The 18,821-nt window shown below is 40.0% G+C and overlaps 2 protein-coding genes across 5 annotated transcripts in view; one reads left to right on the top strand and one right to left on the bottom strand.

Annotated features, from left to right (window-relative positions):
* Positions 1-17,453, top strand: part of RFC1 (replication factor C subunit 1) — a 37,169-nt gene extending 19,716 nt beyond the window's left edge. For both annotated transcript variants that reach the window (XM_071432532.1, XM_071432533.1), the window contains 18 exons: positions 189-276; positions 372-601; positions 1,670-1,777; positions 2,292-2,471; positions 2,772-2,876; positions 3,827-4,223; positions 5,136-5,245; positions 6,590-6,704; positions 7,144-7,232; positions 8,671-8,808; positions 9,232-9,327; positions 9,490-9,588; positions 10,021-10,175; positions 10,292-10,409; positions 11,315-11,460; positions 11,902-12,115; positions 13,124-13,315; positions 13,861-17,453. In XM_071432532.1, the coding sequence (XP_071288633.1) occupies positions 189-276; positions 372-601; positions 1,670-1,777; positions 2,292-2,471; positions 2,772-2,876; positions 3,827-4,223; positions 5,136-5,245; positions 6,590-6,704; positions 7,144-7,232; positions 8,671-8,808; positions 9,232-9,327; positions 9,490-9,588; positions 10,021-10,175; positions 10,292-10,409; positions 11,315-11,460; positions 11,902-12,115; positions 13,124-13,315; positions 13,861-13,962 (2,682 nt within the window). In that variant the 3' untranslated portion in view covers positions 13,963-17,453. The remainder of the gene's footprint in view (positions 1-188; positions 277-371; positions 602-1,669; positions 1,778-2,291; positions 2,472-2,771; positions 2,877-3,826; positions 4,224-5,135; positions 5,246-6,589; positions 6,705-7,143; positions 7,233-8,670; positions 8,809-9,231; positions 9,328-9,489; positions 9,589-10,020; positions 10,176-10,291; positions 10,410-11,314; positions 11,461-11,901; positions 12,116-13,123; positions 13,316-13,860) is intronic.
* Positions 14,599-18,821, bottom strand: part of WDR19 (WD repeat domain 19) — a 39,778-nt gene continuing 35,555 nt past the window's right edge. For 2 of the 3 annotated variants that reach the window (XM_071432530.1, XM_071432531.1), the window contains 4 exons: positions 18,276-18,399; positions 16,483-16,559; positions 15,712-15,832; positions 14,599-14,931 (listed from right to left, as the gene is read on the bottom strand). In XM_071432530.1, the coding sequence (XP_071288631.1) occupies positions 15,718-15,832; positions 16,483-16,559; positions 18,276-18,399 (316 nt within the window). In that variant the 3' untranslated portion in view covers positions 14,599-14,931; positions 15,712-15,717. Of the gene's footprint in view, positions 14,932-15,711; positions 15,833-16,482; positions 16,560-18,275; positions 18,417-18,821 lie in introns of all 3 variants that reach the window. The other variant, XR_011680031.1, reaches the window with a different exon arrangement.

Genomic DNA, 18,821 nt, shown 5'->3' on the forward strand with positions numbered 1-18,821 from the left:
TCTTATACTGCCCTCCTGGCTTTTCCTTGCTCAGTAAAGGGGGTCCTGCCTCATCAGACAGTGTGTGCTGGATGCCTCTGTAGGGATGGTATTGTAAGTTCTAGTCCCAGTTAAGTGAAGTGTGTTGCTGTGTCTCTGTGGTAGCTTGGGACACACATCCCTGACTTTGGCATCGTGTGTTTGTTTAGGCTCGGAAAAACACAGAAGGAGAGCAAACAGTACAGAGCATCAACAGCAGCCCTAATACAACAGCAGGGTACAAGCAGTCAGAAGGAGGTAGGACACAGAAACTGAAAAGCATTGCACTAATTTATAATATTAATGAGATACATTTTTATATATGAACTCTTCTCCCTCTGCCTCCTATCAAGTGAAAGCAACAGACTCAGCTGGTGCAGCCATGAATTACTCTGCGAAGCCACAAGCTAAATCTGAGCAGTCGAAAGGTTCTTGTTTACCCCCACAATCATCTAATGGTAAAAAAGAAGAGATTGCTGGAAAGGAAAGAGGTGCTCAAAATGCACTAAGAGGAAAAGCAGCTTCAGGGAAAGAAGAGAAGACAACACCAAAGAAGGAGAAAGTTTCTCCCAAGAAGACTGAGGTAGGAGCTATCAAAATTAATTTAGATGTCTTGGTGGAGTTTGCAGGAAAATAGTTTTCATTTATTATAGGTGTCACTGTTGTAACTTGGTGGTTTGAATCTCCTGAGCATCTTTTAAGGTTTTGAATTCTGGTAAGACTGTAAGTTCCTTCTTTACAGCAGTTGTAAAACTAAGTGTAAAAAATTATTTGGCAAAGTGTAAATTAAACAGATGAAGGACCTGAGGTTCTCTAATGCCCATTAAGGTGTGCAGGTACACTGCAAAATCAGTTCTGTGCTTTCTCTTGTTTAACTTGGCTGGAAAATGCAGAATGCAGGAATTCTGACACTTAGTGAGTGCAAACTTACTGATGTCAGTGTGGTGACCTAAGGATCTGTTCCGTGGTTAAAATGATGGGTGGCATTGTTTAGGTATTTATATTTCTCTCCCTAGTCTCCTGATTTTTCTTATTATTGATATGCTATGTAAGAATAGAATTTGGGGTTTTATATCTGATTCAGTAACTGTATTTGTTGAGCACTGGCAGTTACTGGCAACATTAAAATGTACTTCTTAATCATACAGTATGAAGTACCCCATTTTGACAATTAAATAGCAGTTGTAATTAGAAGGGAGAGCCTGCACCTCTTTTTGAGGTCAGTTTTTAGCAGTTGTTTGCTGATTGAGAAGCTTAAGTGTCTCTTAAAGTGTACTTCATAGTATTTCTACTTTTATATAAGTGTACATCATAAATAGGATGTGAATTTAAAGTGACAATTTAAGAGTTGAGTGAGCGTGTATATGTGCAATAGATGAAGCTACAGAAACCTGCCAATAAACAATGGGTACGTATTTTTTAAACTCTCACATTTTTGAAGTATTTTTAAAAGGAACAAGGAAAAACACCTCAACACAAGCACCAAAAGGAGAGCAAGATTCAGTATTGCATGTTAATAGATTATAAACAAGTGTTAGAACTTGGTTTTCCTTTGGTGCTTGAAAATGTCTTAAGCTGTGAAGCTTGGGTTTATTTTGCTGTTTTTATATCTGTAATATGTATATTAGTTTTTTTTCCTCTCCTGACCCAGTCTATAAGTCCTGAGGACTCTGAAAAGAAGCGAAACAATTACCAAGCTTACCGAAGCTTCCTTAATCGTGAGGGTCCCAAAGCACTGGGCTCCAAAGAGATACCTCAGGTAAGCTTGGCTGCAGGATTCTATATATGATGTGGAGTGTTTGGTAGACCTACTGCTGTAAGTAGTTTAAAAAAATATCAACTTAACTGTTTAAAGACTGGTATTTTTTTCCCAGTAGGAAGAATGTATTAGAAAAACATAAATTGTAATGCTAAGCAGTGACTAAATGTAAGGAAGTGTACTAAAGAATTTATACTCAGAACATGATTTAGGAAGTCATGATAATTAAAAATAGTTACTGGTTTTAAAGTTGAAGATTGCTGTCACTCAGTTGATTCATATGCTATGCTTGAAGCACAAAGTGCTACAAGTATGGTCAGGTAAACAATGTGTGGAGTTGTCTTGGTAGCTATTCTCATTGGAACTTTTAGAGCTATTACCTAGCTAGGTATGATAGTCTGATTTGTAAAGTTTCATAGGGTACTTGATGTGGTAGAGGGTTAAAATAGCTGATGGTTAAGGGCTATTTGGTAGAATTGTATCAGTAATGTATCTGCAATGCTCTGGTTCTCAGGGAGCTGAGAACTGCTTGGAGGGGCTGACATTTGTAATTACGGGAGTTCTGGAGTGCATCGAGAGAGATGAGGCCAAGTCTCTGATTGAGCGTTACGGGGGAAAGGTAACCGGCAATGTCAGCAAGAAAACAAATTACCTGGTGATGGGCCGGGACTGCGGCCAGTCCAAGTGTGAGAAGGTGAGTGGGCTCCTGCCTGGCCAGAGGCAAAGTGCAGCTCAGTTGTTCCTCTCTTACCTGGTAATTTCCAGTATCCCTGCCACAACAAAGTGCATCTTTAAAATGAAAAGTTGCCAAGTGGCTTACGGCTTTGTTTTGTTTTTACTTCTGTGCATACATACAACACACAGAGATATCCACATCTATATCAACTCTTGTTGTGTTCCTAGTCATAGTTTTTTTACTAGAAAACACTTTGAAATTAATTACAGAAATCCTAATGTAACGTGATTTCACATTTAATTCTTTCTTTTGCTCCAGGCATCAGCTTTAGGTACAAAAATTATTGATGAGGATGGTCTGTTTGATCTTATTCGAACTATGCCAGGCAAAAAGTCAAAATATGAGCTGGCAGCTGAAACAGAGGTATGCTTTTTTTGCTTTTGTTTGTTTTTAATTGAAAGGAGTTTGTCTTCTCTTCAGTAACAACAATCATCAGTTTGACCTTTTAGGTTAAAAGTGAAAATTTTTTGTTTGTGCTGAACACAAATGACTCGGGTGCTAAAGGTTATTTTCACGTTCTGACATTATTCTGCATTTTAGGTGCCTGACAGAGCAGGTAATTGCATCTCCTTAGAGGGTATTGGGTTGAAACAAGGAGTATTCATTCTTTGGAATAAGTAATTGTGACTGATACCATGTGGTACCCAGACAGGCCCAGAAATATGTAAACTATGTGTATATTTAACAGATCTTGTCTTTATGTGGTACTTGAACTACAAATATTAAAGGGAATTTTTTCAATACAAAAAAAGAGGTACCAAGTTTTTTGTGCACATTTAAATTTAGCTTGTAGTGGCTGATAGAATGTTATTAGAATCTCTGTTAGCTCTAATGTGTGGTGCATTCATTACAAGACATGACTTGTTTATGCAAAGATACCATTAATGTCCCAGGGAAAAGCAACTTTGAGCTTATTAGCTATCACTTAGGCTCCCTTTGAATTGTTTTGGGTTGAGCAACTTTTGCAAGTGTTTTGCAAGAGTTTCAAGGGTGTCTGACCTGTTTGTTCCCACCTTGCAGTCATCAGTTTAGCATTGTAGGATGCCTCAGGCTTTGTGAATTAGGGGACTGCTTTTGGAATGACCTGAACACTTCCCACCTCTTTTTTGTGGGTTGTACCACAGAACCTGGTGACATTGTGTTTAGCTGTGCTTTATTTCTCAGAAAGTATTTCTGTATCTGCTCTTGAAGGTTTTTTTAATCAATACATAAGCTTTGTCACTTTATAAGCCCCCTGTAATTGTTAAAATAAATATGCTGTTTATTTACTGTATTTTTCCTTTAATTTCTTTTTAATTTTTTATTTTCCTAAGGCAAAGAAAGTGGAGTCAAAACCCAAAAAGACACCAGAGAAAGCTGAGGCTGGGAAAAGGAATTTTAGCCCCTACAAAAGGGAAGCTAATAATAAAAAATACAAGTCTACTCCTGAAAAAGGAGAAACCATCAGATCTGTCAAGAAAGAAACCACTGCTGTTCGAAAACTTACGGACTTTAAACGTCAGACTGTAGAGGAGAAAGAAGCCCCAAAACCTAAGGGGAACTTGGTTTCTGAGGTTAATGAAGATGGCACAGAGAAATTGCTGTGGGTAGATAAATATAAGCCTGTATCTCTTAAGGCAATTATTGGACAGCAGGGTGAGCAGAGCTGTGCCAATAAACTGCTCCGGTGGCTCAGAAACTGGCACAAGAACACCTTGGAAGATGGACAAGGTGACTGGCCTGGTTAATTTTCTCTGTGTTCTTTCATGCTAATCATGCTCCTTGGTTCCCTGGACCACTGAGGGCCTGGGTGGTAGCAGGGCAGCTCTAGAAATTGGGAATAAAGCTGCACTCAGATGGGTTTTTAGCAGTAATTGAGCCTGAGGTTTTTCAGTGAAGTAGTTGTTCATTTACTACCCACCTTCCCACCTGAAAAAAGAGCAGAAAAATGTGTCTTAAAAGACTTTTTCCCCTAAGTTTGAGTTTTCATTTTTACAAAACCCCCCCAAATATCCTACTGTGATGTATCTAAAAATGGCCTTGTGTTGAGCCCATTGATTTCTTCCTCAGCAAGAGGAAATAGGTTAGGCATGGCCAACAGTGAAGATACAGGATAAGAGCAGGTCTAAAGGGCTGCTCTCATGTGAAGGGATGAATTGTCAAGGTGCTGCCTCTGGGAAGAAGGGCATGTGTCAAGTAGACAGTTGGTCATCCTATAGACAGACAGGTTTTTCTGTGTTTAAAAGAGGGTTTAAGTTTAGTTCAGCTCTAGTAGGTAGTGGGATTTTGTGTGTGGCGTGTTTGGGGTTTGGCTTAATTTGTTTGTGGTGGTGTGTGGGTTTGGTGGTGTTTTTGGTTTTTTATGTGTATGATATGGTTGTGAGGAAATTGCTGAAATGGTTGTATTACATTAATAGCACTTTTTGGTATTTTTCAGTTCAAAATCACTGCAAGTTATAAGCTGTAAGCTGGTTTAAACTGCTTTTACCTGAGTAGTTAGGATGCAGCTGTGTGTGCATCTTTGGATGTTCTTCTCAGTCCTTAAATGAGGAAAAATTCCAATGATGCTTGATATCTTTAGCTTTAGGAGCATTGTTTTATAATTACATACCTAGGTAAAACCTGATTTTTTTTTCTTTTTAGCAAAACCTAGTAAAACTGGAAGCAAAGATGATGGGACAGGCTTTAAAGCAGCATTACTTTCTGGTCCACCTGGAGTTGGTAAAACTACTACAGCTGCTTTGGTTTGTAAGGTGAGGTCATAATAATGGTTGTTCCCAACACTTTTGTTACATATTAATTCTGAATCTTGATACAGGTACAGTGTGCAGGTGGGTGTGCTCTGAATGACAGGGTCTGCTCTCAGCCAGGTTGCACCTGCTCAGAACAGGGTTACAGGTGAAAATATGTGGCTATTTGGATACCTTTATCAGGTCTGAGGTGAGAAGGTACCAATGGGTGTCTGCATTTCTTTCTGTTACATTGAGAGGAAACATATCACAGTATGTTGAATAATTGGAAATGGTTTTCCAAAACTGTGAGCATTCAGCACTGGTTCTGCAATATTGGAATATTGGAGAATATTTGCATTTAGTGGGAGTCAAATTCTGGCAAGCTTTTTGAAAGGCTAAGGTCATGGTTTTTATATGTCTAACAGAGAGATATTTCCTAGATTTCTTCTAAATTGAAATGCTACTTCAGGATGAGAGAAATTGACAGGGCTATGTGTCCGTTTCTAAATCTGAATTTAGAAATCTGTTGTATAGAGTAACTCTTAATCCTTTTCTCCCTCCCCCCCCACTGCATGTCTTTGAGCTCCGTGCCAACAAGTTGCTGCCACACCTAGAGCTAGACTAGAAAAGGTGAATGTGCTGTCTTGGGCTCGCTTTTTTTTTCCTTAAAAGCATGTCATTTTCTGTTTCTGGTTTCCAACCTGGCTTGCTCTCAGCTGCCTCAGGACTCTACAGAGCATTTCTCTGTGCTCCACAGGAAATGCCAGCAAAACAGACCAATGCTGTGTGTGCTCAGTGCTGTGTTCTGGCTGCCTCTGGCAGGAGAGTTTGCTGATAAAGGAGCAGCTGGGTTAAGTTGTGTCAGGGACTGACAGAAGTGTTAGTGCTGCTGTGGGAGTCATGTGTTTCCTGTTGGTTAAATAGTTAAAAGCTTCTCTTTCCTGCAGCTTTCAGAGCCATGTGGTATGTTTCTTTGTTATGCAGCTGGAAATGCCATGGAGCTTAGCCAGCCTTGGCTCACAGCTCTGTTCCTATCCCTGCTGGCAGTTCTGTTCATCTTCCAAAATTTAAAATGTGCCACTGACTCCATTGCTTCTGCATCCCCTTCAATTAAACCAAAAAGAAAACCAACCAACAACAAAAAAAATTCAAACAAACAAACAAAAAAAAAACTACAACAAAAAAACCCCACCACAAAACAAAACAGAAAGTGTCTCTTTTGGGCCTATCTGTTCCACACGTGGCTATAGAGTTTTTTTTGAATTGCTAGAGAAAAGGAGTATAAGGGGAGAAACTAATTAAAGCTATATGATTTGTCACTGATTTGTGTTCTCACTTTTTATGTGGTTTGTGTGTTTGGACCAGGAGCTGGGGTATAGCTATGTGGAGCTGAATGCCAGCGACACTCGCAGCAAGAACAGTCTGAAGGAAGTCATTGCTGAGTCACTTAACAACACCAGCATCAAAGACTTCTGTTCTGGTGCGTCTGTTGTTTGAAGGAGATTTTTGTTTTATTAAGAGTCTGCTTGGAGGAAGGACAGAGCTCCCTTATTGCACGACATTAGGAATTTACCTTGCTCATCAGGTGGAGGGGCCTGGCTCTAATAGGGATGGGTTCATGTAGTAAGCTGTTATATTTCTTCTTCAGTTTAGAATTAAATCCTGCTACTTGTAAAATGAGTTGTTAATCTGCACAAACTACTCAAGAACTGTGCAGTTGCTCCTCTGTTCCATGGGACTTGTTTCTAAGAAAATAACATGAGGTTATAGTCTGGTCTGTGAACATAGATTGATGTGATCAAGTGGCAGAGCCACCACCTCAGTAGCCCAGGATGGTGTTATCTTACTTAGCATTGGGTAAAACTCTGAGCAAGACTCCTTTATTCTCATCTCATTTTCTTATCCATATTCATTTTCAGGTGCATCTTCATCAGTTAGCGGGAAGCATGTATTGATCATGGATGAAGTGGATGGTATGGCAGGCAATGAAGACAGAGGAGGGATTCAGGTGAAGCCACTGTAGTTCCTAGCTAATGCCATTGCCAAGAGTGTGTGCCATATATAGCACAAGATAGTCAAGCCACTCTGTCCTCAACCCATGGCCCATAAACAAACTCTCTGCAGAGTACAGTCTGACATGTTTTAGAAGCCTGTTTTGGTGTAAGAATTGTGCCTTGGTAGATGGGGGAAAAAGGATATTTGTGTAGAAGAAGCCTGGAGTGATGAACTTGAGTGTGTGCACTTTAGAACAGGTACATTTATTCTAAGGTCTCTCTAAGGTGACATCTCCCTGCAGTGGGAGGTTCATAGTCTGGCTGGGACTGTTGCTCTTTTGCATAGGCAGTAACACTGAGTAACTAATGTGTGGCATAGGCAGCAGCACCCTTTGTTCTCTTTAGTAGCTCCAGTTTTAGCTTCTGAGGATTTCCTATAGTCACGTGCAGTACTTTGATGGTAAAGGGCATAGAGATTTTTAGCTCAGATGCAGGTGTTTTCATTGTAAGAATGAAACTGAACTGATTTTCACCTTCATTAGAGCTAGCAAAGTTTGTTCTGGTGAGCCTAAAAGTGATGAAGCCTCTTGGAGCAGAGATGAGCTGATCTTTTTACTTTCTGCCTTTTCATTCTTTGACAGACACAAACGGGATGGGGCCACTCTGACAAGCGTCTTGAGCTGTTTATTTTCAGCATCAGTCTCATTACAGGGTTATGGCAATGAAGAGATGCTACCAGCTCGCTGGTCAGGCAGCAGGCCAAAGAAACTTGATGTTACAGCATACCATAAAGCCATCTTAGCCAATCACAGAGAGCAGAAGCATACTGACAGTAGTTCTATCTAATCACCTTAAGCACATGTAGCTTTGGTTAAAACAATGGTGGCCTTCTCTCGCATACAATGGCCCGTTTATAAGAGACAAAGCACAGAGCACTATTCATATTTAACCTTCTAAATATCTACTAAATAAACTTGTTGCAGCTTAGAAAGCTAAACTACACAGCTGCTATTGTTCTATTTCCCATGTCTTTGCTACAGCTTAGATATCTTGTCTGCTGCTTTAGCACTGTTCAGGCAGGGTGCAGCCAGAAAGCTGTGTGTGCCCTCTGGGCATAAGCCAGGTCAAACTGGCCTTTGGAGAAATGAGTCTGGTTCTGTAGGTGGACAGCTGTACTCTGGGCTGTTGGTCTTCATTGCTTCTTCAAGACAGTTCCAAACATAACTGCTGGAAGTAAGGAATGGAAGTGGGTAGGCAGCAGATCTTTTGCAGCTGAACAGAACAGGAAGTGAAAAATATAGGCAAGGGGCTAGGTTTGCACTGTGTAGAAATGTGGACTTGGCAGCTGTCAAGGATCTGATTTAAGGCGGGGACTAATGCTGCTTGGTATGACATTCTAATTGCTCTCATTATCCAGTTATCTGATGGCATTGTAACGTGTCTCAATTGCAGGAGCTGATTGCTTTGATCCGGCACACGAAGGTTCCCATCATTTGCATGTGCAATGATCGCAACCACCCCAAGATGCGCTCCTTGGTCCACTACTGCTTGGATCTTCGTTTTCAGAGACCTCGGCTAGAACAGATCAAAGTAAGTAGGCTGTGGCTGTGGCTTTATGGCTGTGGCTTTATGGGCTGCACTGAATTACCATCAGGAACTTCAGTTTTCATGTGGCACAGTTTATTCAGAATAAATTGGATACACCACTTAATCCATCATCTCAGCAAGTAACTGTTTTTCAGAATGAATTGCCTGAGTTTCTCTTCCCAAAGCCTTTTGGATTTTAGATGTCTGTCTTAAGAATATATCCAAAATTGGTTTTTATAAACAAACATGCTCTTTTTTACACGATTGGTAAATGATGGCTTATGATTATGAGAGAAAATTTTAGCTATATGTGCTTTAAAAATTTAGAAAAATATGCAGTGTTCTTTCATGCATGTGTCAGTATTTTCTGCTGGGGCAAGAACTCATAGGAATGCTCTAGTGACAGTTTCTCAATTGTGATTACAGGGTGCCATGATGTCTATTGCATTTAAAGAAGGTTTAAAAATTCCTCCACCTGCTATGCAAGAGATAATCCTGGCAGCAAATCAGGACATCAGACAGGTCAGTAGCCATTCAGCATCAGTGACCATTCAGATAGCAGATTATGTACATTGAATTCAAAGTATTTAAACAATATTTTTATGTATAAAGATTAGGCTGTTATTGCCAGAGTCTTCCATTTAAATTCTATTATGCTACAAAATTGTAAATTTTGTTCTTTAGGTTTTACATAATCTTAATATGTGGTGTGCAAAAGACAAATCACTGACTTATGATGAGGCTAAAACAGATGCCAGCAGAGCCAAAAAGGACATCAAACTGGTAAGTGTCAAATACTGGATTGGCTTTTACTGTCATATTTTGATATAATCACTTGGCTTTATAAGCATCTTTTGAACTGAAGCACTGAATAAAGCCTAGGTGCCAAGAGCTATCGCATTTGCCACAGATAGTTGAAGAGTAGTATATCCAGGACTGAATCTGAATTTTGATATACTTGTCTCTTATGTAAGATGCAATTATGAAGCTCATACTTCCCATCCTTTGTTCTCTGTTTAGGACATAATTCTCTTAATATCAAAAATAAATTACAGTTCTTAAAACTGGTAAAGTTCTAGGGTGGAAATACTGAATGAGGGGCTTGTACTGATGAGTGAAGATACTTCTGGATACTGATTTTGTGGATACTGTGCTGTGTTTTACTTTTTGTGCTGACCTTCTAGCTGCTGACTTCTTGAAATGTCATTTATTTAGGGCCCCTTTGATGTTGTCCGGAAGGTTTTTGCTACTGGAGAAGAGGCTGCCCGTATGTCTCTTATAGACAAATCAGATCTTTTCTTCCATGATTATTCACTAGCACCTCTCTTTGTCCAAGAGAACTATGTGCATGTGAAACCAGCTGCTGCTGGGTGAGTTACTCCAAACCCTAAATTGCTATAGGCTTTTGTGTTGGGGAGTCAAGGTAGACTAAAACCTATCTGGATATTTCTGCCTTGTAACAAAGTCAACTTCATTTTTTTTCCAGAGGTAATTTAAAAAAGCACTTGGTGCTCTTGAGCAGAGCAGCTGATAGTATATGTGATGGTGATATAGTGGACAGACAGATTCGTAGCAAGCAGAACTGGAATCTTCTTCCAACACAGGTGAGCACTTAACACTCACTTTATGTTCTTTAAGGGGGGGTGTCCAGTGTTAAAGGTGGATCTGTGGAAATTGGTGTTTCAGTGTAGTTTTATGATATCTACAGTTTGTACTTCATGTAGTATTTTCTGTTCCACTGGTAATCAGAAGAATTTCCTATATCCATATTGTTGAGCCCATGCTGCAACATGAAATAAAGTCTTCTGCAATGTGGAGAAGGTGGACAGTCACAAAGCATAGAAGCACATGGTGCGTTATCACTTTTGCTGTTACAAGCCTGCTCTGTCCTTCCTCTCACCAGGGCAGGATTTCTTTCAAAGCACAGAGGACTGAAACTTGGTCACTGTACTTCTTTTAATGCTCACTGAAACACTGAAAAGACTTGTGCTTAAAGGATTATGACTGGCATCAGAGAACGCATTGTAGGTGAAATTGGAAGGCACGTCTGGATGTCATCTAGTTCAGTACCGGTCCAAAGAGCTGTATGCTTAGGAACAGAGCTGACTTATGTAGATTGCAGTATTCTTTGGAAAGCTCTCTTTCACCAAGTCTGTGTGTTGGAGATCACTTGTTTGTGTGAAGTCAGCTATTTGACTGCACTCTAAACTGGACATGAGAAAAGGCCATGTTTTGGGGTTGTCTGTTTGGCTTTTTTTGGGTTTTGAAACCAAGAAAACTTCACAGGTATTTTAGAACATGGTAATAAACAGGGTGGTACAAGGGATGAAGCTGTAACCTTAGAGGGATTGACCAGAAATAAGCAATTGAGAGAGTTCTCTTAAAATAAGCCGTTTCCACTGTGACCCTGTGTCACCTACCCCTCTTCCCTGGGGACAGTGAAGTGCAGGGCAGTGTGTCATGAGACTTTCAGTGTGATCTGAGTTTGGCATGTGTGTTACTTTTTCAGGCTATTTATGCAAGTGTTCTCCCAGGGGAGCTGATGAGGGGTTACATGTCCCAGTTTCCTGTCTTTCCCAGCTGGCTGGGGAAATTTTCATCCACAGGCAAACACGATCGTATCATTCAAGAACTGGCAATGCATATGAGTCTCAGGTAGTACTGGCATTCCTCTGATACATTCCTCTGATTCTTTCTTGTGCAGTTCATTACCTACCATCAGTTCCTTGCTGTGCTTGGTGCAAATAAGTGACACATTCATGTGTTCTGTGAATGTGTTCCTATGTTGTTAAGGACATTTTTCTCAATGCTTAATTTCTACAAGTCAATCACAAGTACTTTGCATTTTTCTTTTTTCCCCTGAAGTTGTTTCTCAGAGATGTGTTTCCCCAGACTGCTTGGTGTTCAAATACCTTGCATTGGTTATTCCCCAGTGCAGGTATGGCAAAAGAAATGGCACAACTTGCAGTTTGCTCTTAAGGCAGCTGATTGTTATTTGCTGAGGGCCTCCTTACCTATTTGTTCTTGTCTTTAGAAGTCAATGTTGCTGGTTGGACAGATTTACTTACTCCATGTTTTATTTTCAATTTGACAAAGAACTCAGACATGCAAGAGGACAGTAAATATGGAATATTTGTCATATTTGCGGGATGCACTTGTCCAGCCCTTGAGAGACTTTGGAGCAGATGGTGTACAACAAGCTATAACATTTATGGACTCCTACTGCTTGATGAAAGAAGATGTTGAAAATATCATGGAAATAAGCACGTGGGGAGGCAAACCCAGTCCTTTTTCAAAGCTGGATCCCAAGGTAAAATTCACCAGTGAATTTTTTTTGTTTTCTTCCATATCTTAAAAAAGAAATCCTAGAATAACTGCTATGGTATGGATGTGCTTTGGAAAGCCTGAAGTTGGTGGACCAGGTTAACCATAATTAATAGTAGGCTTTGTGAATCAGCTGTCAAACATACCACTAAGTTCAGGGCTAAGTCCTAAAAGATAAACAGGCTGTGCTTCACTCTGGAGTCTTACACTTTTTGTTCCTGGTGTAAAGGATTACTAGGAGTCCATTGTGTCTTGGGTATAGAAGCAGAACAGAGGAAGGACAGGAAAAGCTGGTACCTTTCTACAAGGAGGCTCTGGCTGTAAGGGCTGTGTCCTTCAGGCACACTCCTGCCTGTCCTACCATCCTGCAAAGGAGGAGAGACACACAGCTGCCTGTGTTACAGAGCAGGCACTGCCTTCAGAGGCTGCCTGGCAGCTTACACCTTTCCCATTCGTGTCAGACAGAAGTGCCAGACCTGGAGTGCTTCATGTACTGCTCGTCCAGAACCCAGCTACTGCACTCCAGTGGTTGGGCCCCTCACCTGGTACAAGGTGAGCTTAAGCTCAGATTGCTTTTACAAACTAGGCAGATGTGATCTGAAACAGATCAGGTGCTCATGGAAAGAGAAGAACCTGCTGTAAACTAAACCTACACTACTATCAAGTGTTTTCCCCTAGTCTGAATATGCTGCTTGTCTGGCAAGTGTACAGTGCTGCTGAAGGGGGCTCTGGTGTGACTGTGCTGAAATTATTGTAGGCCTGAGCAAGCATCTGAAGATACACACTTTATTGAGGATTATGTGAGACTTGTTTAAAATAAGCCTTCACCATACAGCTCTTAAACACTTTCTGTGTCCTTTTGAGAGAGTGGCATCTTCTGTGTATCTTTGGTCACGTCTTTCCAAAGGAAAGTTGATGTGGAATCTGTCAGTAAGTTTCTAACAATCTACAGTTCCTAAACTGATGCTCAGTTTCCTTCCTTCTACCCTGCCAGGTCAAAGCAGCTTTCACACGTGCCTACAACAAAGAGGCACATCTGACTCCATATTCCCTTAGTGCTGCCAAGGCATCCAAAAGGCAGTCGGGATCTGCAGCAACCTTAGAGCTGAGTGAAGACTTGACTGTGGAAGAGATCCAGTCTGATGAGGATGAGCAGGACACTGTTGACAGTGATGCAATGATTAAGGTGATTTAATTTCCTCAGTATTAAACAACCTCACAGAAGTGTTGGGGCTTTTTTGTTTGTTTTTAGTTACCTTTCTGTGACTTTTAACATCATCTTAATGAATTAAGAAAAAAAATCATAGAAGCATTAAATAATCTCTCAACTTTTAAAATTTTAACTGGTGGTAGTGTGGAAGAGTCTTAAGTTACTTCCATCCATTGTCTTATGTTGGACCAAAGTGAGACATTACTCTAAATCTAAAATTCTGCATCCAGTTCCAAAATTTAGTAATATTTCAAGTGTTGATGAGGATAGTGCCAGTGGCAAGGAGCCACCACAGGCCTGTGCCTGTGGTTCCTAGAGATGACAATTCTAGTAATAGCTTTGTAGGTATCACTAAATGGGGATCCTTAAGACTGAATATGGTAGCCTGTACTCTCTATGGCATTTATAAACTTCACACCTGAAAGGGGAGGGAAAGAGGTGGCTTTTTCCTTAACACTTGACTACATTTTGACTTAACTTTTGTCAGCTGGATTTTAAACTGTCTGTATTTCTGTTTGTAGCAAAAAAAGGGGAAGTCTTCCAAGCTGCCAAAAAGAGAGAAAAATGAAGAAACAACAAAAAAAGAAGGGAAAAGAAAAGAGAAAACAAGACATTTAGAGTAAAACCTTGCTTTGGACACAGCTTTGCATATCTAACTTCTGCCAAGAACATGAAACAGATCCAGTGCTGCTGCTGGGAAAGTAGAACCAGTGCGTTGAAAATGCTCCTCTTATAGAGGTGCTGTAGCTCTTGTGCTCTCAACCTGCTGTGCTTACTCCTGACATGGTACATGTTACAAGCTAGAACTTCCTTGTGCAACGACACCAGGTGCATGAACATGCTGAAAATGTCATGCTTAGTTACCTGGCATTTCTGCTGAGTCTTCCTAGGACTTCACTGCTTTTTTTTTTTTAATATAAATCCCCTGACATTATGTGGTGAAGTCTTGTAAATAGTACATGATGCGAAAAACCCCATACATAAATGGCTTATTTGTACATTATAGAAATTAAGCAGTATATAAAATTACAATAAAATGTTTCACAGGATTCTTTTAAATTTTTGGTTAAGTTCATGGAGTGTTCTGTCCTGTTTCCCTCCTTTATTCCACACTTTTGTTTTTCTTTTACATACGTGATGTGGCATTCCTCTTTTCCTAAACTTCCCTTTTGTTCAGTTACAGAAAAGCAGTGAGGGATTTACTTCCAAAAGTCTGTACTTGAATAAGTTATACCTTTAATCAAAACTAGAAAGGAATATTTAAAGAGTAAAAACTGTTTAATTGAAAATATTCATAACAGTTCAGAATGGATACTGAAAAAGAAAACAGTAGGGAAGTGTTTTTTCTTCCTGCCACACATATTACAAAGATGGCCCTGTGGTTTGTCTTTGGTGCAGATGAAATGCAGATTTTGTTTGTAATAATTATCAGTTTTATTACTACAATAAACCAAAGTACAAAATTTATCAAAAGCTAAATAGTTACAGGTATCACAAAATAGAAGTGACACGGCTGTTATTAGGCCTGGGGAAGAGATGTGTGATGTAGTGATAGAGCTTCCCTTGCTGCTTGCCAGCCAACACAAGCAGTTCTGGAAATAAACAGAGGTGGTTAATTACATTCTGAGATACTGAGATAGCAGATCAGGAAAAATAAAATCATCTAAAAATTCCCCAAAAGAACTTGAGTGCATTGCTGTGACCTACAGCTGAGTTTTCACATAAGGTGTTTGCAATAGTAAATTGCAATTATTGAAACTATTAACATTATTGAGGAACACTGTTAGCTCATTTTCAGTTACCATTAAAAAAAAAAACAACTGAAGTCCTGGATCTAAGTCTTTGGTATAGACAGAGCCATGCTCTCATTCTTAGAAGGATGAGTATTTCAGGCCAGTACTTGTTGCTGTTATCCTGGGATAGATTCTGTTAAATAGGCAAGTTAAGATCATGTATCCTGCATTTTAGATTTGCTCCTTCCAGGTAGTACCCCTCTTGCTCTCTAACCCCCACACTTAAACCCGTGCTGGAAGAGCTGGGGAAGTTTGGATGATGCTGAGATCTTCAAACTGTTCTCTGTGCTACTCAAGCACACCTGGTGTTCAGGAACATGTTCCAAACCACAACAGTTTGGGGATGTTAATGTAGTCATAGAGGTAAACTGAGTTGAAGCACAATTTAACAACCAGGTCAGTTGCAGTAGCAAAACCTACTGGTGTTTGCATGCCTGAGGGCAAATAGGTGATAGAACTGGGTCTCAAGTTATCCGAGGCATTGACCCAGGCTCTAAGGTAAGATTCCTTACTAGGAAAAACTCCAGAGCTGTCTAGAATGAACCCTGTTAAATAAGAAGTACAGACTGTAGGCCATACCTGAATTTACTGGTCCTCATCTTCTAGTTTGAGGTATTCTGTGCAGTCATTTATTTTCTTAAGATCAGTAATGTTAATCCTTTCAGAACACATGGGACACACATTTTCAGTCTGTAACAGGCTGTTTTAAAGGAAGGGTAACTGGTCAAAAGCAAATTCTAACATTTTTCAAAGGAGGTTGGGCCTGAGGCACAAAGCCTAGATCAGAGTTCTGACCAATGCTTGTAACAAGTGCAGGTCAGAACAATAGCTGCTTCTGTCTAAGTTTTCAACATTTGAGAACCACATGAGGAAGGCTGCTGTTTGCATTTAAAGATATAACAAAGGAGGTTTTGCTGATATTGGAACAGAGCTATCCCATTGTCACATGTGATTATGAGGGACAAGACAAAATTGCTGTCTTAGTCTGTACCCAATTCTATGTGAACTTTGTTTGTTTTGGTGATTGCTGCTGCGTCTGTGTTCCTGCCCTCCCCCCATGTCAGGGCTTCTTCCTGGACAGAGCTGAGAACTTACACAAGCTCACCATCCATCTTCATTACTGTTCCTGTTGGAGCCCTGCATCCCTGGCCCAGTTCTTTGATCATATCCTATCATTTTGGTCAACTTTGAAGCAATGTTCTCTGAGTGTCTAAGGTGCAATTACCAAGTAAGGGGAATTCTTCCACCCAGCCCAGCTCTATCACAAGTTTTTAGTACCAAATGATCCATTAGCTGCTAAAAATATGAAGAAACATTGGAATACTGCAGTAGAGAAAAATCCCAACTTACTTTTTGAATTCTGAGTAGAGGGCAGGAAAGTCACAGTGTGGGCAAACTGTCCAGTCATCGCGCACCATGTGCCGACCCTGCAGACAGAAACTGCAGGTAACTGAGGGGCAAGTGCTGCCTGCCTACAGAGCATTTCCTTTTGGACCTCTTATGAGAAAGCCTCAGCAACTGAGCTCTAAGATCTTGAATTAAAAGCCCCACATACGTGTTACTGTAGCTTGATTACTGTGTAAAATCTGTAACTAGAAAAGGAGCTCTCACAGATGCAGTGTTATCATTTGCATTCCTCTTTTTAAAATGGAAATCTAGGAATATACTGAATTACAGTGTTTAAAATTCTTCTCGTTTGGCAATTTTAGAATGCTATTTGTAGATCTGTACCCAGAGCTGTACCTAAATCTGCTGGCATTTTTGGTGTTGTATATGACATACCAAAAATGCCCCCAAAGCCGCAGCACCTGAGCCCAGTAGGTCACATTCAGCACTCATTTGTGAGCCTGCCTGGCCTTTGCCTCTTTACGTTTTCTCTTTTTTGCTACAGTTTACTAGTTTGCTTTTGCTAGAAGGAATTTGTATGTATCTTTTTAATACTATAAAAACACAGCAGCACCTTGACCTATACTGAGAGATTTATGCTCTAATACAATATGCAACAGCAGACTGTTTTGACACTGACTCTGGTTTGATATTTGAAAATGCCACAGTCCTAATGTCTGCAAACACTGTGACATAAACAAACTGTGGCCAAGATGGAGCCTAAATACATATTGTGTAACATACATTCACATGTACATTGTGTTTGGCTCATAAATTTATATTTAAAACCCTTTGTTTTCCTAAAGATATTATTTCTAAAGTATACCTGTCACCTTATTCTGCTAAACCAATAGAGCAAAAAGACCCCCATATAATTGATATTAATTTTTTGTGAGACTTAAGTCTTTAGTTTTAATAAAGAATGTTAACTCTAACATTTGTTTCTTGTTCAAGTAAGTTCTCTTTTTTTTCCTGCAATTTTAGTATGACAATTCATGTGAACCCAGTAAAAACTGCATTAGTTATACAGTAGCTGTACAGTAACTTCCCCCAAGAATGTATGCCATCCTTACCTTTTCAGTACACTCTAAAGAAACAAAAAAATATTAGAACTTCTCAGTTCTGTAAGGATGAGTAATGTAAGAAATGCTGAGGTCACTGCCTGAAGCATTAGCATTGGATGTGCTTAAAAATTTCCCAAAGAGCTTTCTGAAGTTTTGTTGGTTTTTTTTGTTCAGTTGGTTGGTTGGTTGGTTTTTTTAATTTTTTTTTTTTTTTAATATTAAGTCTTGGTAGCTGAGAGGAGTTGAGCTGTGCCCTCCACAAGCTCTTGTACATGGAAAAGGAAAGAGGGACTTCTGTTCTCTGAGCACTTGAGCCCCTGGGCAAATGGCTGAGCTGGGAAGGCATCAGCAGCAGTAATCTGTATTCTCCCCAGTGCACCAACTACACCAAATGTGTGCTGGGGATTCCTGGTGCTGCACATGCTTTTTCAGGAAGCTGAAGTCTCCCAGAATATTTCCTGAATTTACTGGCGCCCTCAGGTGCCTGCTACTTGGAGGTGGCAAGTGAGGATATTCTTATGATAGTCAAAGACAAAAAGAAATTTGGCAACAGATTAGAAAAACCCATAAATGCATAAAAATATCTAGCTTGCATCCACTAGCAAACTGAAGAAGTTCAAATGAACTTATTTTTAGAAGGGAAAGCAGCTTTGCCTTTACTGTCACAGTGTAGAAAGCACAGCAGGCACTCACAGTTGCAATGCAGTATGGAAGGTTGTTTTTACAGCTGGGACACAGAAGTTCACACTCTGGGAGCTGGAAAGCACAGTAGGGACAGGCTGTGGTTGGCTCTTCTGTCTCAGTTGTGTCCCGACGTCTAAAACATAGATACAGCTGTGAATAAAACCCTCAAGCTGTTTGAACTTAACAAAGCTGTTTTACAATGGCAAGTGTTTTTACTTTGAGTACTTGCATAACTTCCAGCTGCTATTTTACATTCTATCAGCTCCTTCCTTTTAACTATCACCCAAGCTTCATCACAATTATGTCAACTCAGAAATAATAGATAACTTTCCATTTAATTAGAAACACCACCATCTTTTAGGAGGTGTAACTAATTCTAATACTTTACAAGACTTCAAAACTCAGTCTATATGTATTGACTATAAAGTTATGGTTTCTTTGTCTCAGAGATTTTCTGTGGTAGGACCACAGAGAACAGGAGTAACAAAAAACTGGTTTCAAAAAACTGTAGGATCATACAGCTTCTAACTGCCTCCAGAAAGGCAGAAGAATGTA

This window comes from Agelaius tricolor, unplaced genomic scaffold (assembly GCF_023055355.1).
Source record: "Agelaius tricolor isolate 1412-34295 unplaced genomic scaffold, bAgeTri1.0.p SCAF_8, whole genome shotgun sequence".
NCBI lineage: Eukaryota > Metazoa > Chordata > Aves > Passeriformes > Icteridae > Agelaius > Agelaius tricolor.